Raw genomic sequence first — 27,769 nt, 5'->3', positions numbered from 1 at the left:
CCGACTTTCTCTCTATACAGATTCCCCTATTCTGGAAATACATGAATGAAACCATATAATATGTGCTCTTTTGTGACTGGCTTTTTTCACTCGGGTATATACCTATGAGTGGAATTGCTGGGTCATATGGTAACTAGTTTTAATCATTTGAGGAACTGGCAGACTCTTTTCCAAAGCAGCTGTACCATTTTACATTCCCACCAGCATCGTGTGAGCGTTGGTTCTTCCACATCCTCTCCTACACTTGTTATTATCTGACTTTTAGATTCTGGCCATCTCAGCGGGTGGTGAAGTAGTCATTATTGTCTTGATTTGCAGTTCCCTGGTGACTAACGACGTCAGGAGTCTTTTCATTTACTTGCCATTTGCCTATCTTCCTTGGAGAGATATATATCAGATCTGTTGCCTGTATTTAGATTGGGTTGTCTTTTTATCATTGAGTTGTAAGAGTTCTTTATTCTGGATATAAGGCCCTTATCAGATATATGATTTGCAGATGTTTGCTCTCATCTGTGGGTTGTCTTTGCGTTTTCTTGATGCTGTCCTGTGAGGCACAAAAGCTTACTTTGGATGAAGTCTAAACTACCTATTTTTTCTTTTGTTGCTCATACTCTTTTCTTTTTTTTTTTTTTTTTTTTTTTTTTTTGCGGTACGCGGGCCTCTCACTGTTGTGGCCTCTCCCGTTGCGGAGCACAGGCTCCGGACGTGCAGGCTCAGCGGCCATGGCTCACAGGCTCAACCGCTCCATGGCATGTGGGATCTTCCCAGACCGGGGCATGAACCCGTGTCCCATGCATCGGCAGGCGGACTCTCAACCACTGCGCCACCAGGGAAGCCCTGTTGCTCATACTCTTGGTGTCATATCTAAGAATCCTTTGACAAATCTGAGGCCATGGAGATGTACCCCTATGTTTACTTCTGTGAGTTTTCTATTTTTAACTCTTACCTTTGAGCCATTTTGATCGAGTTCATTTTTTGCCTGTGACGTGAGATAAGGGTACACCTTTATTCTTTTACACGTGGCTATCCAGTTGTCCCAGCACGATTTGCTGAACAGATTATTCTTTCCCCTTTGAATGGTCCTGGCCCCCTCGTTGAAAATCAGTTAACCTACACACACAGTTTTATTTCTGTTAGAACCTTCAGTTCTATTCCATTGAGTTTTATATCCATCGTGTACCACACTGACTTGATCACTGTTGCATTGTGGTAAGTTTTGAGAAAGGGAAGTGTGAATCCTACTTTGTTCTCTTTTTCAAGATTGTTTTTGGCTATTATGGGTCCTTCGCAATTCTGTGTGAATTTTAGAGTCAACTTTCTACAAAGAAGTCAGCTGGGATCTGATAGCGATTTTGCCTTGAGTCTAGTTCTGGGGACTTTGCCATCTTAACCATGTTAAGTCTTCCATTCCATGAACGTGGGATAGTTTTCCATTTATTTAGATCTTTAATTCCTTTAACAATATTTTGTAGTTTTCAGAGTATAAGTTTTGCATTTCTGTTGTTACATTTATTCCTAAATATTTTATTCTTTTTGATACTCTTGTAATTGGAATTGCATTCCTGTTAGATGTGGGTTTTTTTGTTTGTTTGTTTTTTTGCGGTACGCGGGCCTCTCACTGTTGTGGCCTCTCCCGTTGCGGAGCACAGGCTCTGGACGCGCAGGCTCAGCAGCCATGGCTCACGGGCCCAGCCGCTCCGCGGCATGTGGGATCTTCCCGGACCGGGGCACGAACCCGTGTCCCCTGCATCGGCAGGCGGACTCTCAACCACTGTGCCACCAGGGAAGCCCTAGATGTGTTTTTAAGAAAGCATTTTAGAGTAAATTTTTCTTAAGCTGAAGGCTGACATGCTAAAAGTCCCAGGTGGTGAAGCAGGTAAGTCCTGAAGGATCTTGCCCCTCCCCCTCCTAGTCCAGCAGCTGTTCCAGATGTTGTGGCTGGGTCTCTGCCTTGTTTCCTTTCTGTCTAAATGAGAGGCGGGGGTGGGGGGGAATCAATGAGATTAATCAGTCCTCTCTCCAGAGGTGGGGCTGATGGAGAGAAAAGCCTAAAATATTCCCTCGGTATTCATCTCTCCTGGCAGGGGAGTAGAAGGTCAGGGGAGATTGCCCTCACCATCCAAACCTGATCTGGTGAGGACTGTGGTCAGTTATGAATGTGAGTGAGACAGGCCCCTGCCCTGGAGGATCCCCCCAGGTTTGTGGGGAAGAGAGACACAAACTCAACACAGAATGGTAAGGCTGCCTTGGGGACACCACACTGCCAAGGACTGAGTTTGCTTGTGAAGGGCACAGCCAGCAATGTCTGTGAAAGTCCAGGAAGCCTTCCTGGAGGAGATGACATTTGAGCCTAATCTTGAAGGAAAGGCAGATTCTCTGGCAGGCAGAGAGGTTAAGTCTTTCCAGCAGAGGAAAAGATCTACATGGAGGTCCACAGGTGAGAAAGAGGCCACAGCTCTCCTGTGGCCCCCACCTCGCTAATATAATATTAAATGACTCAAAAAATGTTGTAAACTAAAGGTTTTCTCATCTCAAAAGACCTTCCCAGGGTTAACAGTAATTAAGTTTTATTGTCATTACCTTGGGAATTGCCCTACCATGCATCTGTGAACCCTGGCTTATTTATATATAAGCGTATAAATCATTATCTCATGCTGTTGTTTTTAACTATGAGGAAACATAGTTAACTTGGAGAATTAACAAGTTCAAATGCTTTAAATGTAACAACTACCTCTGTAGTGGTGGGGAGAAGTCCTGATTGGTAGCACTTGCCACTTGCCATGGTGTAAATTCTCCCATCATGGCTGATTTTGAGCCACCAGCATGATGTCACTGAACATGGAGTTGGAGAGACACGTGCACGGTCAGCATAGACCAGGGCAGCACACGGCTGTGTGCAACTCACTTAATTTATGTTCTCGTAAAGAAAATGGGACCCCACGACTCTCTCTGGGGTGAAACCAGTATCAGCAATGGAGACATCAGCTGATTTCATCCCCAGTGTGCCGTTATGGTTGTGTTGTTGTAGCCCCAGGAGAGAGGATGGATGGATGGATGGATGGATGGATGGATGGATGGGGATTACACAGAGAGGAGAATGTATGTCTCACCTTTGCAGAGCGCAGAGCAGCCAGCAGTGAACAGAGCAAAGGGGTTTGGGGGGAGTTGTCGAGAAGGGAGGGGAGGGGAGGAGAAAGAGCTAAGAATTCCCAATCCTGTAAGAAATGCTGCCCAGCAAGAGCATTTGCTGGCCTCTGACCCCTGCACCATCCAAGTCTGATACTCTGGGCAGCACTCAGAGGGGGAGCCAGGTATCTGGAGAACAGCCACGCACCTCTGCTGCTGATGTCTGGACCCTGGTCCCAGCCAGCAGTGCCCCTAAGACATAGCTCCAGCTGGAGCCCGCATCGGAGCTGGCATGCAGAGTGCCCATTTCCGCTGTCTGTCCTCGAGCCTAGGCGCAGAGGGCCCTGAAGTGGCCCCTGTCAGTACCTTGGTGGCTTTACGAGGGCTCCCAGGCAGCCCTCGCCTCGGTCCTTCCCGAGTGTCGGCCACGCGGGATTCAGAATGGGGAGGTAGGTCCAGAATGTGTGGGAGCCAGGGATGGGGTGTGGGCCCCTGGGTGGCAGGGGACGGACCCCCCCAGAAGAGTGAGGCTCCCCTCACTCAACACGTCGTGGCAGGGGGAGACTTTCCCCGGGGGCACCCCCGCCCTGTCATGTTGGCCACAGCCATCTTCTTTCTTTCACAGCAGCCCCAGTAACTTCACCTTCTGCTCCTGAATTCGGTCTGCATGTTTGTTTCTCCCTTTCTGACCAGCTTTTCTTCTCCATCCCTTCCTTTAAGCCTGATGCAGGGTGACCCTGCTCATGTAGCAGCCAGTGCCCCAGCTGGTGCCCCTGTGGCACGAGATGTGCCCCAGCCCCACTGGGCCCTGCTCTGCCCCTTCCTCCACCATCACCACTGTCCCCCACTCTGCTTCCAGGGCCTTTGCTCTAGCTGTTTGTTCTCTAGAGGGCGGAACCCACGCTGAGTTAAAAAAAGAAAATCCCAGAGACACCTCGGGGTCTGGTGCTGACCTTGCACAGTCGAAGCCCTGGCTGAGCACAGGTGCGGGTTGGGGGCAGGGCTGCCAGGCTCTGTAGTGATGGGCCTCCCAGACCTACAGGTCCCACACCAACAATGCCACCCAGCCTGCCAGTCTTGAGGGGAAGCCCTGCCCCCACCCCCCACCTCCCCCTCAGTGAGCCACACCGCAACTGCTTCGTGTGGGGAGAGTCAAAGGCTGAGAAAATACGAGCCTCTGGACGGGCGTGTGTTAGAGTTCAGGGACTCTGCATTCCCAGCCCAGAGCAGCCAGGGACACGGCACCTGTCCCTTCGCCTCCAAGGTGACCACGTCCCCAGCCGACCTGAAGCATTGCTCTCTAGAGCAGCAAGCTAGGCTGTTTAATTTTTTTTTTTTTTGAATTTATTTTTGTCTGTGTTGGGTCTTCGTTGCTGCGCGCGGGCTTTCTCTAGTTGCGGCAAGCGGGGGCTACTCTTCGTTGAGGTGCACGGGCTTCTCATTGCGGTGGCTTCTCTTGTTGCGGAGCACGGGCTCTAGGCGTGCGGGCTCAGTAGTTGTGGCACGCAGGATCTAGAGCGTAGGCTCAGTAGTTGTGGCACACGGGCTTAGTTCCTCCGCAGCATGTGGGACCTTCCCAAACCAGGGCTCGAACCTGTGTCCCCTGCATTGGCAGGCAGATTCTTAACCACTGCGCCACCAGGGAAGCCCTAGGCTGTTTAATTTTTTAAAAGAGAAGTTTTTATAAATGTCTGCACAGAAACATCCGTATTGGTGGGTTCTTGCTCCTCAGGACCCGCCGTGACAATAGCTCGCAGGGGCTAAATCTGCCTTCCGAGGCGGGGGGAGACACACCGAGGCCTGCCGGGCCGGGCATCGGGGGGCAGCCCCCACCCAGGGCCCAGCCCACAGCTTGCGTTGTTCTCTGGGAGCCGAGGATGCAGGAGCAAAGGTTAGGGAAAGCCAGACGTCGCTTTCTGGACCGGCTGTGGTGCCAGCAGGGCGGTTATTTATGAGACGGTGGAGCGTGCATACATCAAGGCTTCCCCCAGCAGCGCAGCTGGTGAGGGCTCTGAAATGATCTCGTGGTGCCCCCTCTGCTGAACCACTGGAGAGAAAACGGGGCGTCACCCGCAAGGACCCAGGCTTCTCCCGAGCCTCATACAGACCTGGGCAAAACCTCGTCCCTGCGCTGCTGGGTTTCTGCACAGCCTCCGGGACGCTGTGTGTAGGAGTGTCTGTCCGGCCTTAACCAGGGCCGCTCCCCGCAGGCGGTCGGATGGGTGGGTTGTGTGTGGTGGCGCCTTCCCCCGCCTGAGGAAGGCGGCCCGGAGCGTAAAGACGGCGCCTCTGTGGCGGTGGCCAGACTTGTTCAGAGCATGCATCGCAGGTCCTAATTTTTTATCTGTTCCAAAAGCTGCCAACTGCTGGATCGAGCTGGGCCCACCCTTCTGGCTCCTAAGCCACCTCCAAAGACAAAGGCCAGTCAGCAAAAATTAAAATTCAGTTTCAAAATGGTGACGTGGGCTCAAGCCACAGCGTCACCATCCCATGGGCCCACGCAGGATGGCAGACGAGAGAAGGTGTGGGCAGTAGCCACGTGGGCTCAGCATGTCCCCTTTGTCCAGGGTCAAAGGAGCTGGACCGCTAAGGCACACGAGACCCCCTCCAAGGAAGGCCACGGTGCTGGGGGGCCCACCCCTCTAACGTTAATCACCAGTTAGGGATTGGCCCCTGTAATTTTCGTCCACTGGTACTTCCTTCCTGTGTTAACAGCACAGAACGATGGCTTCTCCTCTCCATCCCAACAGACCCGTTGGCTCTCCTGCATCTGTGGGGTCAGATCTATGGGGTTCCCCACTGGGCAGCCTTGGCCGGCGGCTGCAGAGCTGAGGTCAGGCTCTCGGTTCAGACCCGGGGGTCCCTGGTGCCACAGCCCCTCTGATCTGCAGGCCCCCTGCATGCACTGGCTCTCCAGCCCCTGGGCTCGGCTTTGAATGAATTCATTATTCCCAAGCCTGACGCGGCGTGCTGGGCCGCCAGTTTCTCCAGGCTGGCAGTGCTCGGAAGCTGGCCACTGCCAAATCCAGTTGTTTGACTTAATGTTTCAAGGCCAAGTTCTTTCAGGAAAGTTCTCTCCATGCCCACCCCACCCCCCTTAGAAAAATAGATGTGCAGTTGACTGGCTGTGCAGGTTTTTAATCCATCATTCTTTCTGAAGAACAGCGTGAACCGCTCATTCGTTCACACACATAACTCTCTCTCTCTCCGTCTCTGTCTCTCTGTCTGTCTCTCTCCTCCCAAATGCACATGAGATGGAACTGGGAGAGTATGGACTCTGAACATTTCGGGATGGGGGCGGCAGAGCAAGTGCTAGCTGTGGTCTGTGCGAAAGAAAGAGCCCTTGGCTGCCAGGAAATGGAGGTACTCATGGGTGGCCACGGGGAAATGCTGGAACCTTCCATGCGGACTTTGCGGCAGCTGGATGTGCCTGTTGGCATCCCTCTTAATGCCTGTGATGTCTTAAAAACCTGACCTAGTTAATAATCCATCTATATATTTATACTCCCGCCTCTTCCCCACGGTGGGAGGGACGGCGCCCTGCAGGCTCTGGACTTGGCCTTGCCTTTCCTGGTGGCGAGGGCACACACAGTCAGAGCGGTCTTTCTTGTGCTCTGAGGGCACCATCAGAGCCAAGAGAACTTTTCCTGGCCCAGAATTCTGAATCAAGGTGTGACGTGGGCCTTGGCAAAGGCGAGCATCTCCAGGCCTTCCTCAGACAGCCACTCCCACCCCTTTGCCACTGTGCTGAGACCGGGATGTAGCCCCAGGCTGGGAGCTGTAGGAGGGCGGGGTAGCATCCGTCCCATCTGCCCAGGGGGCCTGTCCCACGGGATGCACCCAGTGACTCAGCTGGAAAGGGAGACAGAGTTGGTCCATGGCCCAGCACTGCCACTTACCTGCTCTGGGACCAAGGGGTTCACAGCCCCTTTCTGAGCCTGCTTCCTCATCCACAGATCAAAGGCCAGATCATAATCCTGCACAAATTGAGGGGCAGAGTGGGCTCGTGATATTGGCTGTGCCCTGTAACGTCCAAGAAGGCCCTGTGGTTTTTAGCAAACACCGTCGCCCACCTCTTTGCAGAAAACGGGATTCCCTGTCCCAGATAGAAAAGATCTCTCCTGTCCTGAGGCCCAAGATCACTGTTCTTTTGCGAAGTTTCCACCTGACCTGAGCGTGAGGCCATCCTGTCTCCACGGCTCCCTGCGTGGGGACACAGCAGCCGCTAAAGGAGGATGTGGCGCTTGCAGAATACAAGGCCTCCAAAGGGAGGTCGAGGTGGGTGTTGTGTTCAGTGCTATTTCGGGGTCTGGACTTGTTAATTAAAGGGGAGGCAGGGCAGGAAGGACGGCCTGCCTGCCAGCAAGCATCCGGTTAGTGTCCTGGTGTACAAATGTGTCCTGAGTGTCCAGCCGGGGCAGCGGCTTACAGGGAGGAAGGAGTGTGCACGGGGAAGGTCCATGCAGGATTGTGGCAGGAGATGAATTTGACCACCACCAGGTGATCAGGGCCATTTAGGCCACCACAGCACCAGGTGGAGGCTCCTGACGGTGGGGCAGAGCTGCGGGGGCCTCATTCACGGACCCGGGGCCCGGGGCACAGGGTGGGGTCTGTCCCACCCCTGGTGGAAGATGGGAGGAGGCAGGGCTCCTGACTCCCACCCTGCTGCCCCCATGGCCCTCCCGGGAGCCGGGGCTCCAAGCAGCGCAGACGGAGAATGTCAGGTCTAGCACAGAGTCTGGGGTGGAAACAGGCCCAGAGTGGGAAGCAGACTTGCCCAGAACAACATGGCCCGTGGCTGGCACTGTGCTGCCTCCCTCGTTTTACAGGGGTGGAAACTGAGGCAGCATTTGTGCAGGCCGCTCTTTCTTCGTGCCGGGCAGCCCCCAAGTGGTCTGCATGTAGCAGCAAGGTGGCCCTCACTGCCCATGAGACCAGCCAGCCCCTGGGCCAACCCCAGACCAACTAAGGGAGATCTCTGGGCGGGGGGTGGGTTCAGGCATCAGCATCCCTAATTGATCTTTTCAAAGACTAGCCCTTTGTTTCGGTGATTTTTCTCTGTTGTTTTTCTGTCTTCGATTTCATTGTTTTCTGCTCTGATCTCTATTATTTCCTTCCTCTGCTTGCCTTGGGCTTGTTTGGCTCTTCTTTTTCTGATTTCTTAAGGTGGGAGCTTAGATGATGGAGTTGAGAACTTTCCTCCTACGTAAGCATTTTTTTAAAAAATTAATTAATTAATTTATTTTTGGCTGAGTTGGGTCTCCGTTGCTGTGCGTGGGCTTCTCATTGTGGTAGCTTCTCTTGTTGCGGAGCACAGGCTGTAGGGGCGTGGGCTTCAGTAGTTCTGGTGCATGGGCTCAGTAGTTGTGACTCGCGGGCTCTAGAGCGCAGGCTCGGTAGTTGTGGCGCATGGGCTTAGTTACGCCACGGCATGTGGGATCTTCGCGGATGAGGGCTCGAACCCACGTCCCCTGCATCGTCAGGCGGATTCTTAACCACTGCACCACCAGGGAAGTCCCCTACGTAAGTGTTTTTAGTGCTATAAATTTCCCTCTGGTTCCTGCTCTAGCTGCATCCCACAGCTCTGATACCACACACGAGTCATTGTTCTAAGCTCCGCAGGTGGTTCCGATAAGCAGCTGGACCTGAGAGCCAGCATTCTCATCTCCTGTCTGATCGTGGGCCTCTGGAAATGGAGCTGACAGCACTTCCCAGTCAACTCCCTAGCGTTCTGAGGAAGAAGTTAGGCTTTTCCTGCTGAAGAACCTTGTTTAGGGGGAACTTAAGACACCTTCCTCCGGCCTTGTAATGCACACTGGAAAAGTTAATTCTTAAGTTTGTATGGCAATAAGCAAGTAATTAGGAAACCGGGGGCGGGGGGGAGGTGGGAAGGAGGGGGAGGGGGGCAGGAGGGAGAGGGGCCCTATCAGATGTTAAGTATAGTGTAAAGCCTCAGTCCCTGGAACTGTATAGTCCTGACACACACCTGGGCTGAGGGACCAGTGAGGGACGGTGTTCCTGCAGTGCCAGGCCCTGTGCCCAGAATCGGGTGCCCAGGAAGGAATAGCATTTCAGACGGCACCTGGGGCCCTACTTTCCACGGGATCCTCAACCTACACAGCTTCCTTCTACCCATCGCCAGACCAGCCTGCCCATTCTGCAGTCCTGGCAACCTGAGCCCTTCAAATACACTGAGCCTAGGGCTCAAGTCCCAAAGGTCACTGGAGGGGAGCCAAGGCTGAGCGGGTTGAGAGAGAAGATGAGTCACTGGGGCTTCCCCGAACTTGGGGAATGTCCTGACCCCTGATTCCTGAGCCTAAACCACTGCCATCAGCCAGGTTCCCGCTTCTGCTCCTGCTTCCCCATCTGTAAAGAAGACAGCGCCCCCCTGAGGATCACTGAGCAAATGCATCTGAGGGTTGCTGCCACCATCCCCACCCGCAGCCAGATGGGAGCTGCTTCCAGGGCTTTCTGGAGGCCAGAGGGCCAGACTGTTCAGGGCTGGTTTATGGCTTCCCAGTGAGTCGTGGGGCAGGACCAGGGTCTGAGGAAAATCAGAGCAGTGTTGAGTGAATGTTCTGGAGGAGCAGCTGGTCCTCCTGGGCTGGAGACGAAACCGAAGAAAACAAGGTTCCGTCTAGGAATCGTCCAGGGCGCGGCGGCCCGCCAGGAGCCAGGGCAGCTTGGACGGGGTCCCTGCACACACAATCGGCCCAGTGTGGGGCACGCCGCCGGGATGAATGGCCCCTCACTGGGCGGCTTTGACCATTTACGAGGTGCTGTCTGGGCTGTGATGAATGAGGTGGCATCCGTCAGCTTTTCGGGGAACCCAGCCGGGGTGGAAGGTGCCAAGTAAATACGGGGGAGGGGCGCTGGTCTCCCCGCTGGTTCTCTCCAGGCCCTCCAGACCGTGCCTCAGTTTCCCCGTCTGCGCCCACTCCCCGATGCCCGGCCCTGTGTTGTAAGTGCAGGTGGTGAGAGTCCTGGCAAGAAGGGAGCCCAGGAACCCCATCTGCGCGGGCCTGTGCCCGGCAGGTGGCCGGCTCAGCTCTCTGGAAGGACAGACTCGTCCCATCTCTGTGCAGCCTCTGTGGGCTGCCTCGGGCCAGCATCTGCCCTCCCTGGGCCTCAGTTTTCTCACCTGAGAAATGAGGGGTTGTACCCTAAAGTCCCTCCAGCTCCTGGGTTTGGGGGCTCGTTTACCATGTTTGGGGCTTGTTCCAGCCGGTGGGTACAGGGAAGATGCCAGCATTGGAGTCCCAGCCCCACCACGTGCTGGCCAGGTGGCCCGAAGCAAACCGCCACTCCTGTGTCCCCCACTCCAGGGGCTGAGATGCAAAGCCTTGTCCAGGTGGACCTGAAGGAGGTGCCACCAAGGACGTGCTGGGTGGAAGTGTTCTCTGTCCCTTGGGTAAACTGGGGGTGGACCCCCAGTGTTCTCTGTCCCTCAGGCCTATCTGGCACTGTGGGTAGGTGGGCAGAGGGGACGGGGTGAAGGCCAGCCCTGGGTGGTCTCCAGGTGGCATTCGTTGGACGTGGCAGGTACCACCGGCCCCAAGGTTACCTCGGCTCACCTGGGGGTGCTCTGTAATTAACGGATATGCTCTGCAGAGCAGATGGCATTTGCCATGCCCGGCTGGGTCTCTGGCCCCAAGGTCTGGGCTGGCCTGGACTGTCCCTCCCCCGGCTGGTGAGCTGCGGGACCAAGGTGGAACCGCTGCGCCTCTTGTTTATCTGGCTGGGCTGGAGCATAACCTTGACTTTCCTTAATACCTCCGGTGAAGTGGTGGCAAAGCCAAGCTAGAAACTTTGCTGCTTTTATTGTGTACATTATTAAGACAGCTTTACTGCAGCCTCCAAGGGAACTTGGAGGAACGGTCTTACTCATTATCCCACCTCGCTTAGACCGCCGTTTATCTCCTCTGGGTTCCTGCCAGCCCCCCTCTGTAGCCATGGTCACGTGCATGTATAACTCTTGTCTCCCCCGGTCATTGTTCATAGCCGCATCTTATTTTATGGAGCAGATAAACCATACTCCCCTGTGGTTGGACTGGTTTGGACTGGTTCCTTTGCTGTCGTGAGCATCTGTATTGTACCTGTAGCTTTTGTCCTTCCGTTCAGCTCACTTTTGTTGAAAACCTCCCACATGCCAGGCTCTGTATGAGGTCTCTTTAGAATGAAGTCTTTAGGACAGATTTCCAGGAATGGGGCTGAAAAACTTGATTCTTTTAATGGATCTTAACATCTGCAGCCACATTACCCCCCAACCGAGTGTTTGCATCCCTGGGGAGGAGGACAGCAGGGTGTGTCTGCGCCCCAGGCATGGTACATCCTGGCAAACGGAGAAGCCGCACGGCTGCTGCAGTCACATGCAGGGGTCGGGAAGGCTGTCCCGGAGGCAGGGGTGCTGCCAACGAGACCCCCCCGCCGTGGGGGGACAGTCCTCGTGAACAGGTGCATCAGTCTCAGTGAGCAGCCCCTGGGAAGCCTTCTTGATGCCCACTTGGCACGATTTGGCCCTTTCTGTACTGCCGGCCTCTGGTCTGTGATAGCCGTCAGCACTGTCACCTCATCACCAGCCCAACCAGTGCACACTGTCCTGTTCATTCCTCACGGGGACAAGGGGAAGTCACCTGCTCCAGCGGGATTTGCACCCCAGCTACACCAGCCCAGGGCCCCTGTGCCAAGTGCTCCCTCCAGGCCCACCCCACTGTGGCCCCTGCTGACCCCCGAGGGGCCGGGAGGGTCTCCTTCCCTCCCTTTGCATGGGAGGAGCCCATGCTCCGAGCTCAGTGGCATGTGGGGACCAGGCAGAGGTGCCAGGGGGCAGCTGACACCAGGAGCAGGTCCTGAGCCATCTGGCTGCGGGTCCTTTTCCTGCAGGGGCCCCGGGGGGGCTGAGTGAAGGAGGGGGGCGCATAGCAGGCTGTCAGGGAGGGAGGGACTGCCACCCCACCCTGCAGGTGCCCTCTGAGACCTGTGATGTTGCAGGGTTGGAACTGAGCAGTAAAATCCCTCTGTGGGGCTCATTAAACACAGGCTCTAAGACTTCACTTGGCTCCTGGGACCTTTGCCACTATGTGCGCTGCACCGGCCCACCCATCCCCGCCCCCATCCCTACCCCGCATACCATCTGTCCTGGGTCAGCGTCCGCCTAGTTCTTCTGTTGGCCCCTGAGGTGGGAATGTCCACCCCCAGATGGGAGGAGGGAGCAGGAGAGCCAGGAAGGTCAGCTGAAGCCCCCGGGTTTATGAGTGGAGAATCTGAAGTCCAAAGAGGAGAGGGGACTTCTCTGAACTTGGCCTGTCCAGGCGGGAGCTTGGGAGCAAGTGGGAGCTAGTTTAGGAAAACCTTGGCTGAATAAGCCAGCGACCCACTGAGCCAGACCTTAGGGAGTCAGGGGAGTGGGTCAAGCCAGTCTTGGAGCCACGCAATAGCTACCTTGGGGTGAGAGGGCCCGAGGTCTGCTTGTAAGGGAAGAACACCTTCTGAGCTTCTGAGACCCCCTGCCGGGTCCTCGCCATGCATGAGCCATGCAATACCCTCACATGGGCAGGGGCAAGACCCTCCTGGTCTGTGCTGCTGGGAAGGTTGTCCCTCATGAACAGTCATCTGCTTCTCTGTAACCTACAGAGTTTCCCTCTTTGCTTTGGCTGCCAGGGAACTCAAAGCTACGTTTTTGTTGTTGTTGCTGTTTAAACTCCTGGGCCTCTGGCACTGTCCTAAACGTCACTGTGTGCCTTTCTAGGCTACCTGGGTCATTAAAAAAACCCAACTCTTTATTTCATCCATGTCGTTCTACGTTGCAGGAGCCTGGTCTTTTTCGTTGGTGTGTGTTGTTTCATTGTATGACTGGATCACAATTATTGTTCACTCTGCTATTGATGGACACTTGCCTTGTTTCTTGTTCAGGGTCACTATGAACAGAGCTGGTGGAACATTCCTGTCCACGTCTCTTGGTGGACATGGCCTCACTTCTCTCAGACACACACCAGGGTGGAATCCCTGGGTCACGCGTATTCATGTGTTTAGCATTAGGAGATACTGTATCTGCCAAACGTTTTCTGGAACGCTGCACCCTCTCACACGCCCCCCGCCACCCTGTGGTGAGAGTTCCCATTGCTCATGTCCTGCCGGCCCTCGGTGCTGTACCTCTGGCCGTGCGGGTGGGTGTGCGGGGTGTACTGCTCTGAACTTGCGTATCCCCAGTGGCTCTTGATACTGAGCACCTTTGAGCTCCCTGTGGCCACGGGACCTCCTGGTTTGTGAAGTGCCGATGTTGACCCTTTTTAAGTGGCACATGCGTAGCAAAGTAGGTAAAGGCTGGTAGACCAGAAGTCCCACGTGAGCCCCCGGGAAGCCGTGGAGCTGATGAAACTGCGCTTTGGAGCTCAGGCTGCACGTTCCACGGGATGAGAGCTCCACACGCTGGTCCCCAAACACACCAGGAGGCGCAGCCTGGCGCATCGCCTTAGGAGACATCCCTCCCGAGCTGACAGAGGTTCTGGGTGCGAGCCCTGCTCTGCCATGAGCTCTGGGCAGGTTCCTCACCCATCCTGAGCCTTGGTTTCTTCACCTATCGGGAGCGGGGTATGGGTGCCACCTCCCAGGACAGCTTGGGCGGTGCCAGCATGGTGCCCCACGTATAGGAACCCCCGTCGTCCACAAACTCCCCCGGCCTGGACACCCAGGTCTGCGCCTGGTGGAGATGACACCAGGCCTCCAATGAGTGGGACGGTCCGAACCCCCATCCCCAGGACTGGGAGGGGCACCACCTCTCCATGCCCTCCCTCTCTCCGGGACCACCTCGTGAGAACCAGAGCTTGGGTGTGCAGGCCCAGGGCTGGCTGTGCTAACTAACCACGGGGTCTCCCTGACCTGGTCTAGCCTCCAAAGGAGGGGGATGTGTGGCATTTGTGGAGGAGGCGGGGGAGAGTGCCCCGCCTTGTGCCCCTGTGGGCCCAGGTCGGGGTGCAGGTGGACCTCTCGGGGGATTTGGCCATCGGAGAGCACATCAAAAGGGTCTGGGCCAGCCTGTTTTAATCTAAACACACACCAGGTGTTCAACATGTTTTTATCAAAATATTCTGAACAGCTGTCAGGGGCTCCTCTGCTGCGAGGCCAGATGCCCAGCCCCCAGCAGGCCCGTCCCTCTGCCTAAGTGAGCTTTTTAGGTGGACCCCTGCCTGCCGCCTGCTAGCCCAGCCCTCTGGCTCCCGGTGGGGTTTGGACAGTGCTTCCGGCAGGTTGGGAAGGCAGACAGGCCTGCCAGCCCTGCTCTGTGACCCCGGGCAGGCCACTTACCCTCTCTGAACCTGTTTTGTCAGCTGTGAGATGGGGGCAGTGGCACCTGTCTCCTGGGCTCTTGCACAAACCAGAGCAGCTGTGGCACGTATGTCCCCTCACCAGGTCCCTGAGGGGGGGGCGCTCAGTGACTGCCACTACTGTGAATAATATCAGGAATAGAGCATCCCGTCAGCTTGGAGAAGCGGGCCGCAAGGATGGATCAGCGTCCCCCAGAGGCTGCCCCTTCCCTCTCAGAGGAGTCCAGAGTCCCTGGGCCCAGCCATGCGGCGTCTCTGCAGGTCTCGCATCACCTGCTGCCCGCTCACCCCTCCCCCGCCGAGCAGGCGCACAGCACTTGTCCCGGGGCCTGGCCGTCCCCTGGGGAAGGCCTCCCTGAGATTCGTGGTCCTGAGGACCTCAGGACCTTCTCTGCAGGTGGTACGTGCTCTCCGGACACCGAGCCCGAGGTGAGCTTCCCATGCACAGATGAGGCCCTGCCCCTTCCCTCTGGCCAGAGCGGCCCACGAGGGCTCTTCATCCAGCCCTGTCCAGCGCCTGCCGCGCATCTGCGGTGGGCCCCAGCATGCGTCATCTTCCTGCGTCTCCACCACAGCCCTGGGAGGGGGGTCTTTTCAGCCCCACTTACAGACAGGAGACTCAAGTCTCCAAGTGTTTGCTCAAGGTCACACAGCAGTCAGGGCCAGCCCAGTCCGAACCCCTGGTCAGGCATCCCCGCCACGCCCAGCAGCCAGCCCACCGCCCTCCGCAGCGCTCCTTCCCGCGCCCTGGCCCGGGTGTGGCTGTCATCAGGGACCTCTGGGGTCAGGCCCGACATGCCTTCTGGGAATGGGAAAGGGGCAAGAAGGGAGAGACCGCCCTCGCTCTTCGACAGCCTGTGGGAGCCACGGGGATGTGTGATGGCTGACCACTCAGGCCTGACCTGGGGTGCCCCGGGGGTTCCCTGCCTCTCAGGGAGCTATGTCTGCTCCATGGACAGAGCCACCCACTTTGGGGTGCTCTTCCCATGACACTGGAAGGTCCCAACTGGATTCCCAGCGTCCCTGAGGCCATGGGGGTGTTCATTCATTCATTCATTCAGGGGGTAGGATGGGTCCTGGAGACCATGGTGGGGCTGGTTCTTTCTGCGTCGGGCCTTGCTGAGGGGAGTGGGAGTGAGAGGATGTTCCAGGCCGTGGCACGGGCGGCTCGGGGAACACGACAGGACGAACACAAGAGCCGGGGGGTCGTGGGGAGGGGCGAAGGGGGCGGTGCTGGCGGGCTCTGGAGCCAGTTCATGGGCCGTGTTAGGGAGACGGCATTTAGTCTTGGTGACGGTGGGGAACCGCAGGGTGACGGGCACCCTGCCCAGACCCCCTCAGACCCCTCGCGGCTGGTTTTGTGCAGCCCCCAGCTGCCACGCGCTTCTGCTTCCGACACCCGCACCTCAGCTCTGCTTAGGACGCTGTCCTCGGACACTGGAGCCCGCTTAGCGCGAAGACGCAGAGCCCCGCAGGCCTGGGGTGTGGGGAGGAGGCTTGCCTCTTAGAGTTCAGTTACACTGGCCACGAACAGGGCCGGCCCAGGCTGGCTGTTGACATTTTCATGCTTCTAAGAGTCTGGGTTTGGGGGAGAGGGCGTTTTTCATTCTGGTAAGTGGTTCTCCAGAAGGTTCTCTGTGGCCTGGCGCTGCTACCCAGACTGAGAGCTCCGGCTCTTGGGGGCTGGGCAGCGGGGCCTCCCCAGGGAGGTGAGGATCCAGACTGCATGTGCCCTGCAGGCTGGGGCCTGGGCTCTAGGCAGGAACAGGATCGTGAGGCCAGGCGGGGGCTCCCTGGCCCTGAGCCTCAGACACCCGCCTTTCTCCCATCGCCCTTTGGCTATGGGGACGGACCGGCCCCACCCCCGCCTAGATTTCTAGGACAGCTCGGGCTCACAGGGAGCCAGATGCCTGGTGATGGCACACAGCTTCCGGACGGTCAGAAGGAAGGAGGCCACTTGCTCGTCTGCTCAGGCAGTTGGCTGACTTCCTGTCCTGCCAGCTCCCAGCATAAGGCCACCACAGGGATGCCCCTGACCTCAGGGGGCTCACAGTCTGGAGGGAGCGTCACACAGGTAACCAGACAACTACAGTAGAGTGACAGATGCTCCGATGGGGTCGACACGGGTGCCATGGAGCACAGAATGGGCACCTAACCGAGGTGAGGGCTGGGGAAAGGCTTCCTAGAGGAGGTGACTCGTTCCTTGGGAAATGAGTCCCAGAGATCCAGTGGTCGGTGCAGGGCAGCAAATTCAGAGGCCCGCAGGGGCAGGCAGGAAATGCAGGGGACTGACTGGTCCTGGTCTAAGAATTGGGAGGCAATAGAGAGTGCTGGGCGTGTGGTAAACTAGAAGCCGCGCTCAGGGGAGCGGCTACCACACCGCAGCAGCTCAGTTTTGCCTGCGGAATCCCGGCCCATTGTTACTGAATCTTTCAGATTTTCAGAAGAAGCGAAATTTCCAGCTCCTGTTCTTTAAAAACACTGTGTGGGCCCAACCACACATGTCCAGGGGCCCCCGGTTTGTGGCTCTGGCCTCACTGTGCATAGGACTTGGGCAAAGGCTGAGGCAGGGGCTCCAGCCAGGGCTGGGGGTTCAAGGGACCTCGTTTGTCAGTGTGAGGGAGTTTCTCGAGTCCGCCGACGTGCTGGTGGGTGGCCGTGCGGCACCACCCACGCATCTCTGCATGTCCCACCTTTGTTCTCGGCACCTCAGGTGCCTGCAGCCGATGGGCAGTGAGAGCCGTGCAGGAAGCAGCTGGTGCGTCCGGTCAGTTCTGGTTAACAGGGTGCCACCAGGCTGAAACACGCCGTAAACAGGCCCGTTTCCTCCCTGCGGGCAGAGGGGCCCCAGGACGGGTGCCAGGGTCCACGGTGAAATTCCTCCCCGCTGGGCTCAGGCCCCCAGTGCCCTCTGCCCGGCTGCTCCCGGCCGGAGCAGGCCTGGCGCTGGGTGCTGGCGACCCCAAGGCCCAGGTAAGGAGTCCTGGCTTCTCCGCCGTTCTGCCCGGGCACGCCCAGCCACGGGAGGCTGTGCAGCTCCAGTGTGGACCGTTTCCTCGTTCATTTCCTCTTTCATTTTCCTCATTGGTTTTTCACAAACACAGTGCTGTCCTCCGGGCGTTAGTCAGAGCTGGCAAACACTTGCAAGGGCCCGCCTCTGGCCTGGAGCTGACCCAAAGGTGAGGTGCACCCCTGCCCGCAGGGCTCTCGGCCTGGCCGGAGGTTGACCAGAACATCAGTTATTCCCAGATGCAGAATATGTCCTGCGTGCCAAGGGAAGAATCCCTAAAATGAGCCCGGATTTAAATCCAGACACAGAGGATTGAAGTCCCAGCGCTGCCGTTTACTGCCTGTGGGACTTTGGGCAAGTTCCTCCCCCTCTTGGGTCTGTGTCATCACCTCTAGAACAGGCCGGTCATGGTGCCCATCATGGGGCGTTGTACAGGGTACATGGGAAATGCTCCTCAAAGCCCTCCCTCAGCAGCTGTGGGGGCCAGTGCCCAGTTGTCCCCCTTGTGCTTCTGGTGCAGTGTCTGTGGCTCACCCATCCCCCAAGCCAGGTGAGCTCTGCCCACATCCCAGAGCCTGCCTGCTGGCTGGGTGGGACCTCTAGTCTGCGGCAGGTTCCTTCCCCTGCCTCGGGTTACACACCAGGGCTCAGAGCCTCTGGGACTGGTCCAGCAAGTGCCTCCTTCTGGTGGGAGAGACTCCTGGTCCTCCCCAGCTGGAGGATGGGTCAGCCAGGGTGGGGTTCTGGGCCCTGGGGTGCCACCTGCCTGAAGGAAAGGGGCATCCCGGGACCACCCAGGCCGCGAGGTGGAACACACAGACGTGGGCCTCCCCTCTCTCTGGGTAGCAACCCTGGCCCACCCCAGGCCCCATGTGCACTTGCAAGGAGAGTGTGTCTCCCAGGTGGGGGCACAGGAACCCTCCCCCATCTTTAGATCCCCCTCCCATCAGAGGCTGGAGGGAGGGGGAGGGGGAGGCAGCCAACCTGCAATGCCCTGTCCCCTCCCCGGCTGATGTCCACTGTTAGTTCGGTGAGGGGCCTGGCTCACCAGGGCACGCCTCTTTCTCATTTGCACAAAGACTCCCAGGGGTAGGGGGTGCTCTGGGGGAAGCTTACCTCTCCCCCTTCCCCACCCCTGCCCGTTACAGATGAGCAGACAGCCAGACGGACGGGAGAGGCCCAGGTGCCCGCCAGGAAAGGGAGCTCTGGGGTGCGGCCACCTCCCCTGGCAGAGCTCTGACCTCAAGGGGGATCCCAGGCGACAGAAGCGTGTCCCCATCCCCTTTCCAGGCCAGGGAGCTGTGGTCCTCAGAGGGGCCCGAGGTGAGGACTGTCCTAGGCCTGGGTTTTTATCTCAGTATTTTTCCCCCTCTGTGATTTTAAAGCATCCCAAGAAGTGCCCGTCTGCCTGAGCCGGTTGGGCGGGGGGAGGGCAGGTCTCTCCCATCAGTGGCAGGAGGGGCCCCCGGGCTGCAGTGTCCCCAGGTGGGGCTCGGGGGCTCCAGGCTGGCCTGAACCAGGTGTTGGGCCGAGTCTGGGCCCAGGCACGTGGTCTGAGGGTGGGCGGTGGGAGCCGAGGGTCTGGTGGGTGGGGCTGGGGGACACAGGCCTGAGGCCTGAGCAGGTTTCTGGAGGACAGGGATCTGAGGCTGGAGCTGATGACCGGTCCAGGCAGGACGGCACAGGGCCTGGGTCCTCATCTCCGGGGTGGCCTCCCTGCAAGCAGGGATGGGTCAGAGTCCCCTCGCCAAGCAGGGCTCGGCGGACCTTGGCAGAATGGGGCGCGGCTCCGCGGGGAGCAGGTCCTGCGTAGGTTTCTGCGTCAGCAGCAGGCACAGCGGTTCCCGGAGGTGCCCGGGGTGTCTGCCCAGGCCTGGGCCTGCCCCGCCCGCCCTGCTCCGCCTCTGAGATCTGTGGCAGTGAGCACCCTCCTGGCCACCCCACTGCGACGTGGCACCTGCCAGCAGCCAGCTCAGGCCAGGGATCGCTGGCTGCCCCATTGGGTCCCAGCAAGCTGCCGTCTTGACGGTGAGCGTCCTGGGCCAGCAGGTGGATGGCAGGAAGCCCCGTGCCACAGGTCTCATGTTTGGGCCACGGCTGGTGGCAGGAATCCCATAATCAGCCTTCAGAAAAGCGTGGATGAGGGCGGGAGGCGGCAGATCCCAGGCACCCTCCCCCGGGCGTTTGCTGGAGGCCTGTACCGTCTTAGAAACAAGCACCCTGGCCCTGGCTCTGGGACTCCTGGGGCTCAGATGGAAAGATGCCCTCGGCCCAGCCGAGGTCACCTCCGGCCCCATGTGAATCCAAGCCCTCTGTCCTTTTTCTCCAACTTCGTCAGCACAGCCCGGAGTTGGCGTCAGTCTCGGTGGTGTCACCCTCCCAGAGCCACGGCCCGGTTCCCTGAATCCACGTGGCCAGCCCGCCCCAGTGCCCGGCCCTCAGCCACCAGGGGTGTGGCCGGCCCTTGGATAACAGTTGGGACAAGGCCGCATGCCCCCCTCTGTGCGGGCAGTGCAGTGGCCTCCAGTCTCAGGAGCCCCTGCCCGGCCCTGCCCTGGAGCACACCAGGTGGGGAGCTGGTGGTGGGCGGCGCTGTCTCCTCGAGAACTTCACGGGGAGAGGCTGCACCTCTGTCCCCTCGGTCGGCGGAACCAGGTGGGCACGGAGACGGTCCTTGCTGGGCGTCCAGCTGCCATTTTCCTTGGGCTGCTACAAAGATCGTCCCTGTGAGGCTGTCCAGGCCGACACAGATTGGCCTTGTTCTCTGCCTCTGTCATTCCCTCCTTCCCCCGGCTCAAGGGGCGTGAGGGGGCGGAATAACTAATGACAGGCGGCGCCCTGCTGGGTGGGGGCCTTTGTTCATTTACTGGTTGGCAGACACTTCCTGGGTGCCTGTGTGGGCCAGGCCTGTGTGGGTAGCCACTGGTGCAGGAAGCCTGGCCCCTCCCTCTAGGCAGCCCAGGTCAGTTGGTGCCCAGCCAGAATGGTACGAGGGTTTGGCGGGGGCAGGCAAGTTCTGGGTGCTCAGAAAAGAGAGCAGCTCGCCACGGAGCATAGAGTTGGAGATGGGAACAAGTGGGTGAGGCTTTGAAGGATGAATAGGAGTTTGCAGGTGGAGCAGGCCCTAGTGGTCATGCCATTCCAGGACGTAGCGTGAAATGTCTGAAGAGCAGTGGGCCCTGGACACTGGGTTACTGGGAGGACACCCAGTTGGGACGGATTTGTCTGCTCTGCTGAGGAGCTGGGCTGTGACATGGGTGATAGGGAGCCACAGCAGAGCTTACACAGGGAGAGGTGGGAGCTGTTGACAAGACGGGGAGGATCCACACAGGTCCCCAGGCTCAGACTCGGCTGGAGACACCTGGACACCGCCCCCACACAGGAGCCCAGGAGAGCAGAGGCACCCGCTGCCCCTCAGCCATACAAGCACCCAGGGAACCTGCCTCTGCCTCCAACTTTGGGGAGGGACCTGAGGGCCATGCTCAAATGGATGGCGGGGGCAGGGATCCAGCCTCATGCCCCCTTTTCCAGAAGCTTCCCTGACCCCCGCACATCCCCCCATAAATTCCCTCAGACCCCGCACCTTTTTCTTCCCTTCCCAGCCCTGGTCACGACTGTGTGGGGCTGGACAGTGAGCCCTGGGAGGGCCGAGGGCAGGAGGCCGAGCCTGGCGTCAGCTCGAGGGCTGGCACGTGCAAGCGAGGTGCCAGGTGCTTCATTCTCAGAGTGACCCTGAGAGCCAGGCCATATGCCCACCTTACAGATGGGGAAGATGAGGCTCAGGGAAGTGAAGAGACAGCTGGCTGGGGACAGAGCAGGGAGCCCACCCTGTGTGGGCCTTGGGCAGGGGAGGCGCAGCCATGACCCCCATGGGGGCCCTGGCCGAGCCTCAGCTGAGCCTGTGGGTGCAGGGAGAGGGGGCTTCTCCTAAGTCCCAGTGGGGCGGAGGGGCAATCAGGGCACAGCCCGCTCTCTGCTCCCCACCTTTATGTGCCCACTTTCTGTTTCTCTATCTTGCTTCCTTCCCTCCATCCCTCTCTCTGCTCCTCTCCCTCCGTGCGTCTCTCTGCCCCCTGCTCTCCCACCTTCTTTCCTCTGCTGCTGTGTTTTCTCCCCCTCTGTCTGCCTGTCTGACCCTCTCTCTTCCCTCCCTCCCTCCGTCTCTCTTCCTGAGTGTGTGTGTCTCTCTGTGTCCTCTGTCTGCCTGTCTCTTCCCCACTCCCGTCTCAGCCCTCCCGGCCCAGCCGTGCCCGCCTCTCCCCTTCCTTCCCCACGCGTGCAGCCCTGTCCTGGCAGGGCCTGCTCAAAGCCAGGGGCGTCTCTTGGCCCCTTTGTCCATTACCCTCTGTTTCTGTTCCCACTGCCAAAGGGCGTGTCTTTGCTGGGTTTCTTGGTTCAGCTTCTGTAGTGTGACATCTTTGAGGCCCCGTGGGTTGCAGGTCACTGGCCTGCAACTGCAGTGGAGGCCTCTCCTGCCCAGTTAGGCCATGCATAGCTGTCTCGGGGGCTTCGAGGGGGGCGGGCCCAGGATGAGTCCCCTCCATGTACCCCGGCTCCCTGAGAGCCACAGCCCACAGCAGCATCACGTAATTAAGACATGAAAGTCCACGATTTCCTCTGTTGGCAAACAGCGGCCGGCTGCTAATGCAATCCTTTCTTTTAATGGATTCTTGAGTTTAAATGATATGTAATTAAACGTAATTAGCCACGTACCCATTCGGCTTGGTACCGTACGCTGGGGCCGCCTTGAATCTCATTATGAAGCATCTTCTTTTTCTTTTTCTTTTTTTTTTTTTGCTGTACGCAGCCCTCTCACTGTTGTGGCCTCCCCCGTTGCGGAGCACAGGCTCCGGACGCGCAGGCTCAGCGGCCATGGCTCACGGGCCCAGCCGCTCCACGGCATGTGGGATCCTCCCGGACCGGGGCACGAACGCGCGTCCCCTGCATCGGCAGGCGCACTCCCAACCACTTGTGCCACCAGGGAAGCCCTATGAAGCATACTTTATGGGTGGATTTTTTCTTCCTTCTTGGGGTGGAGTTCGTTTGACTGGACAGTAAACCTGGCCCAAGGGCCAGTGAAGGTCCGAGGAGGACAGTCCTGGGCCAGCCGCCCAGGGGATGACGGAGATGACGAATCGGGGTTGGGGTGGGGGTGTTTGCTGGGAGAAGTTCCGGTTCTTTGAGCAGCCACTGGCCTCACTGTCCAGGAGAGAAAAGTCAGGAATCTGATGGGAACTGGTGGGAAGGGGCACAGAGCGGGGACAAGGGGTGTCAGCGCCTGGGAAGGTGCAGCCTGAAGATGTCCCCCTCCCCTGACAACCCCCTCCTGAGTGGTGGCTGGGGCACTGCCCCGTCGGGGAGCCGGGCCTTGGGGCTGCCCTCCAGCCCCAGGGGCAGCTGAGGGAGACCCATAAGGGCGCATCCCGGGCCATGCAGGGCTGCAACCTCACGCACACAGGCCAGCACGAGGCAAGACCGCGGGCCAGGGGGCCAGGGCGCTGGTACCGCCACTGGGACGTCCCCTAGGGTCCCGGCCTCCCTGCCCCTCCTGCTGGCAATGCCTGTGGTTACACTCGTCCACCCCACCCCCCACCCACCAAACTCACTGTCCTCCCTGCGCCTCGGATGCTGATGTGGATCCGCGTGTCCCTCTGTCTGTCCCCCCAGCAGCCTGTGTGCCCAGGGCAGGGCCCAAGGCCGGGTCCTGGCCAGTCTCCCTGCCCGGCACACAGTGCCCTCCCGACGGCTGGCTGCGTCCTCACTGGTTGTGATCACCGTGCTGAACGCCCGCACGAGGCCTGCAGGGCCCCTCCAGCCTCGCGTGTCTCCCGCGCTTCTCCCGGGGTTACCTTCATCTAGAGACAGGGACGCCGCGGCATGGAGGTGTGTGTGCTCACCCAGGGTCACCAGGTGGGTGAGGGGTGGAGCCTGTTACGCTCAGGGCACAGATGAGCAAACTGAGGCAGAGAGATGGTTTGCCCATTCAGGTGCTCTGTCTCCATTTCTCAGAGGGCGCCTCCTGCCCACCTGCCAGCCCAGCTCGCTGTGCCCTGGGCCAGGCCGGCCCCTCTCAGGTGGAGCTGCCCAGAGAATTATCCCCTCCCCCACCTGCTTTGGAAAGACCTGAGGGAGGGGGCACCCCTCTGTCTGTACAGGGAAGGAGTTGTCTGCACACCAGGAAGGCCTGGGTTCCTGAGGAGGAAGACCCTCCCGCAGGAAGGGCTGTCCACAGAGCACCTGGGTGGCCGGGAGGCCGTGAGCGCCCGCCGCGGGGAGGACCGAAAGGAAGGGGCCCACGGAGGGTGGACAGCCGGGACCAGGGCTCCCCAAGCCTTTGCCGCAGAGGCCCAAGAGGCAGCTGGTTGAGGCTCGCAGGCCACCTGTGGTCTCTGTCGCACATTTTCTTCTTTTTACAAAGTTTTAAAAATATGAAAACCATTCTTAGCTCAAGGGTTGTACGAAAACAGGCTGCCGGAGGAATGTGACCCATAGGCCATAGAGAATGGCCGCAGTGATGGGAGATAGACACCTTATATATGTGAGATTATATGCGACCTTTTTAATTAAATTCTCGAGGTATAACATATACTTCAAGTGTGTGTTCCATATGCATGTTGATGTGCATATAAAGTGCACTGAAAGTGGAAAATGTGATGCATTTTCCGCCATGTGCCACCCCTGTAATCACCACCCAGGTCAAGATCTAGAACACTGGCAGCACCCCCACCCCGTTCCCCCAGGAAGGAACCGTCTTCTGGCCTCTGCACGGGAGGCTGGTCGTACCCGTTCCCAAACCTGATACAGACAGGTGGTCTGGTTTGGGTTCTTCGCGCCTGGTTCTCCTGCCCGTCGTGACGTCTGTGGGGGGGTGGGGGTGGGGAGACGCTGCAGCGTGTGGCGGGTGATTCACTGCGGGTGGTGCTGTCCCGTGCTGCTCTGACGTGTGCGCGTACCACCCTCTGTGTTGCATACCTAGGAGTGGAATTGTGTGTCACAAGTAGGTCCCCACATGGTGTTCCAGAGTGTGTGCCACATACAACCTTTCGCTATTAACAAGGGAGTGTTTCAGCACTGATGCAGAACAACGTGGATCTTAATTCCCATGTTCACTGTAGACTGTCTGGATCTGGCAAGAACGAAATAATGATCCCTTAAAATACCTCCACTGCCACGAGAGAGCTGCTGATCCTGTGGGTGGTGGTGAGGGTCCCTGTGCACTCGTCCCCTTGTCTTGTCCCCAAGGCTCATGTTTGGGGCCTCACCTCTGGGGGAGTCGTGTGCCCTCCGCGGCACCTGTCTGTGAGTGTGTCGATCCCTGAGCCGCAGGGTGGCCCCGCTCGAGAAGACCAGAGGAGCGATGCCTGCCGGCCCTGGCGTCTGTAGGTGGCCTCTGCGTGGAGTGGGCGCTGCCCACTGTGACCTTCCTGGAGGGGGTGGGAGTGCCCAGTGGCAGCGCATGCCCTTGGAGGCTCTGGCACCCAGAGTACCGCTGGGAATCAGAGGAACCGGGTCAGATGCCCGGCTCTGCTCCCCCTGCGGCATGGCCTCGAGCAAGTCTCTGAACCTCGCTGAGCCCCCATTTCCTCACCTGTCAGAGGGGGGCACCTGCCTCCTCCCCGAGGATGGAAGGAGAAAATGATGGGAGACGTGGGAGGGCCGTGCCTGAGGACTACAGCAGGAAGGGGGACCGCACAGAGTCAAAGGTGGGCCCTCCTCAGTCATAAGGAGTGTCCGCACTTCCCTCCCCCTGCACCCCTGCCCAGGTCCCAGGCCTCAGCAGCCCCTGGGGAGGGGGCCTCTAGGCTCCTGGGCTGAAAGCTCTTTAAAAGGAAAGGTGCCGTTGCCCAGGACAGCATTTTAGGGTCACGTGCTTCATAGATGCCAAACCCTTCAAAGGGGCAACTTGACTTTAATGATGGTGTCAGAGCCAACTTCAACCACTTCCTTCCAGGCCAGGGTGGGGGCTTCCGAGGTGAGGGCCCGGTGCTGGGAGGGCGCCGTGTGCTTTCCCAGGGCGCTTGGGTCAGACCTTGGGGTAGTCGGAGTGGCCCCTACCCCCGCCGAGCTCCAGCCCGCGAGCAGCGGGACGGCCCTTCCTGTCGCCAGGACCCCACGCTCCGGTTCACAGCCCTCCAGGCTGCCCCCAGCCCCCGAGATGAGGTCCCATTTCCTCCCGCAATTGTCAAGACTCCGGGGGACGTGGCCTGGAGCCCAGCCCGCAGCCCCCACCATGGAGCACCCACACGGGGTCCCCTTGGTGCTGCACGGACCCCACAGGCCCCCACGCGCGCCGTGTGGTCTCGCTCCCCTTGTCCTCAGCATCGAGCAGGACCTCAGGGAATACAGCAGGGCCTGGATGAAGCCTTTGGGAGCTTCTAGCCCCCCAGATCTCAGCCAGAGAGCAGCTTTGCCAGGAGCCTTCCTCTGCTGGGTGGCAGCAGCCTCTGCGGGCGCTGAGCAGACGGTACATGAGCCCCCTGGGGTTTGGGCAGGAAACTCAGAGAAGGACCGAACTCAGGGCCCCGCTCTCAGAGGTGTGATCCTTCTGCTGGCAGCACGGACGGAGCAGGGGCCAGGGGTCACCGCCACGGGGCTCCGAGCAAGCTTCCAACGGGAGGGGCACAGGGAGGAGTCGAGGTGGACCGACAGTCAGGAGGGACGTGTGTGCGCTCTTGAGTTGCGGCGGCCGGGCCTGGGGCGTGGGGAGGACAGGGACAGCTGTTGGCCAAGACCAGCCTGCCCGATGGGGCACAGGAGGGCCTGCAGGTCTCCCGAGGGCAAGGCCGGGCCCGTGCCAGATGCTGGGAGGCAGTGGCTTCGCAGGGGTCACCTTGGGGTTACTGATCCACTAACCTACGGTCCTGCTCTCCGCAGGCCCAGTGACGAGCACCACCCGGAAGTAAAGGCTGATGGGTATGTGGACAACCTGGCGGAGGCTGTGGACCTGCTGCTGCAGCACGCGGACAAGTGACAGGCCTTCTGGGAGGGCCCCTAGCCTCCTGCCGCCCTCCCCTGTGCCCACACCATCCGAGGCACTGCCCCCTGGCCTGGACGGGCAAACAAGAGGGTGCCAGCCAGGCAGTTCTGGGCTGCCCTGCCCCTGAGCCACCAGCCCCTCCTCTGTCTGTCTCCCTCTGCCGACCCCCCTTCCCTCCTCCTCTCCGGTCACATCTCCCAGCCTCCTAGGTGAAGTTTGATCCCCACCTGCTGGCCCATCCCCTGCCTGTGCTCCCCTAGTGGAAGTCAAGAGGTGGGGCACATCTGTCGAATCCCCAAACCCATTCTCTCTCCAGTCGGCCAGTCCTTTCAATGCGCTACCGAATTGGACTCTGGCGTTTGCCCACTGCCTCTTTTCAAACAGCACTTGAGTTTTGGGGAGGCGCCTGGAGAAAGCGGGGACTCCCAAGCAGAGTCTTTGCGGCCAGAGCCGAGCCAGCCTCCCCGGGACTGCCCAGCAGCCCCTGCCCTCACCTGGTGTCAGAGGGACCGCTCAGCACTCCCCACGAACCCCCCAGACAATGCAGCCCGCCTTTCCTATCCCAAGTCACCTCTGGAACCCAAATGGAGCGGCTCCCAGGGGCACTTTAAAGACTGCCGTCCTTCAGAGCGAGAATTGTGAGCTTTGGAATCCAGGTGGCAGGTGGAGGGTACCTTCTGGAGCCTTAAGTCGATAGACTTGAATGTGTCACACCCAGGAAACTAACGGTTAAATCAACTGTCTGCCCTGACCCGCGGCGACTCCGGCTCTGACTGCGCGGGGCGGGCGGCAGGGAGGAGGCACCGTCCCTGATCCTGCCCTGGACTTGAGCCCCTGCACGTCAGGGGGCCAGGGCCCTGAGACACCTCGCCTGCCTCAAACCCATTGTTTAACAGAGGGGGAAACTGAGGCCCCAAGGGGACCGGGTGCACAGGGCAAGCGTGGGCCTTCCCTCACGCAGCAGCCCGAGGTGGCGGGCAGTGAGCCGCGGGCTGCCCAGAGTCACTCACGGCCCAAATTTCAGCATCAATCAGCAGAACAGATAACTTGAATGCTCTGTTTCTCCCCACATCCATCCAGAACCCACTGACAAATCTTGGGAGACCCCTCATGAAAGAAGTCGTGAGTCTTCCGTAACAGGATTTCCATTAAACGAAGGCAGATGGTGATAGAACGCTTCGCCCTGAACCTGAGTCCCCAGCACGGGAGCCCAGGGCCGGCGGGGGTCTGTGCGGTTCCCCAGGCCTTGCCCGCCAGGCCGGCCACCATTAAATCAGGATTAGGAAGAAATGGTGGTGGCTGAGTCTCTTCATCAAGATGGCTTGCAGGGGA

The 27,769-nt window shown here is 58.9% G+C and overlaps 1 protein-coding gene across 1 annotated transcript in view; it reads left to right on the top strand.

Moving 5' to 3' along the window:
- Window positions 1-27,371, top strand: part of LHPP (phospholysine phosphohistidine inorganic pyrophosphate phosphatase) — a 135,796-nt gene extending 108,425 nt beyond the window's left edge. Inside the window, exon 7 of the mRNA XM_024751540.1 lies at window positions 26,335-27,371. Within this exon, the coding sequence (XP_024607308.1) occupies window positions 26,335-26,431 (97 nt within the window). The 3' untranslated portion in view covers window positions 26,432-27,371. The remainder of the gene's footprint in view (window positions 1-26,334) is intronic.
- The last annotated feature ends 398 nt before the right edge of the window (window positions 27,372-27,769 follow it).

The sequence above is a fragment of the Neophocaena asiaeorientalis genome, unplaced genomic scaffold (genome assembly GCF_003031525.2).
Source record: "Neophocaena asiaeorientalis asiaeorientalis breed wild unplaced genomic scaffold, Neophocaena_asiaeorientalis_V1.1 scaffold108, whole genome shotgun sequence".
Classification (NCBI taxonomy): domain Eukaryota; kingdom Metazoa; phylum Chordata; class Mammalia; order Artiodactyla; family Phocoenidae; genus Neophocaena; species Neophocaena asiaeorientalis.
Note: the sequence above shows the minus strand (reverse complement) of the source record. Positions and strands in the feature narration are given on the sequence as shown.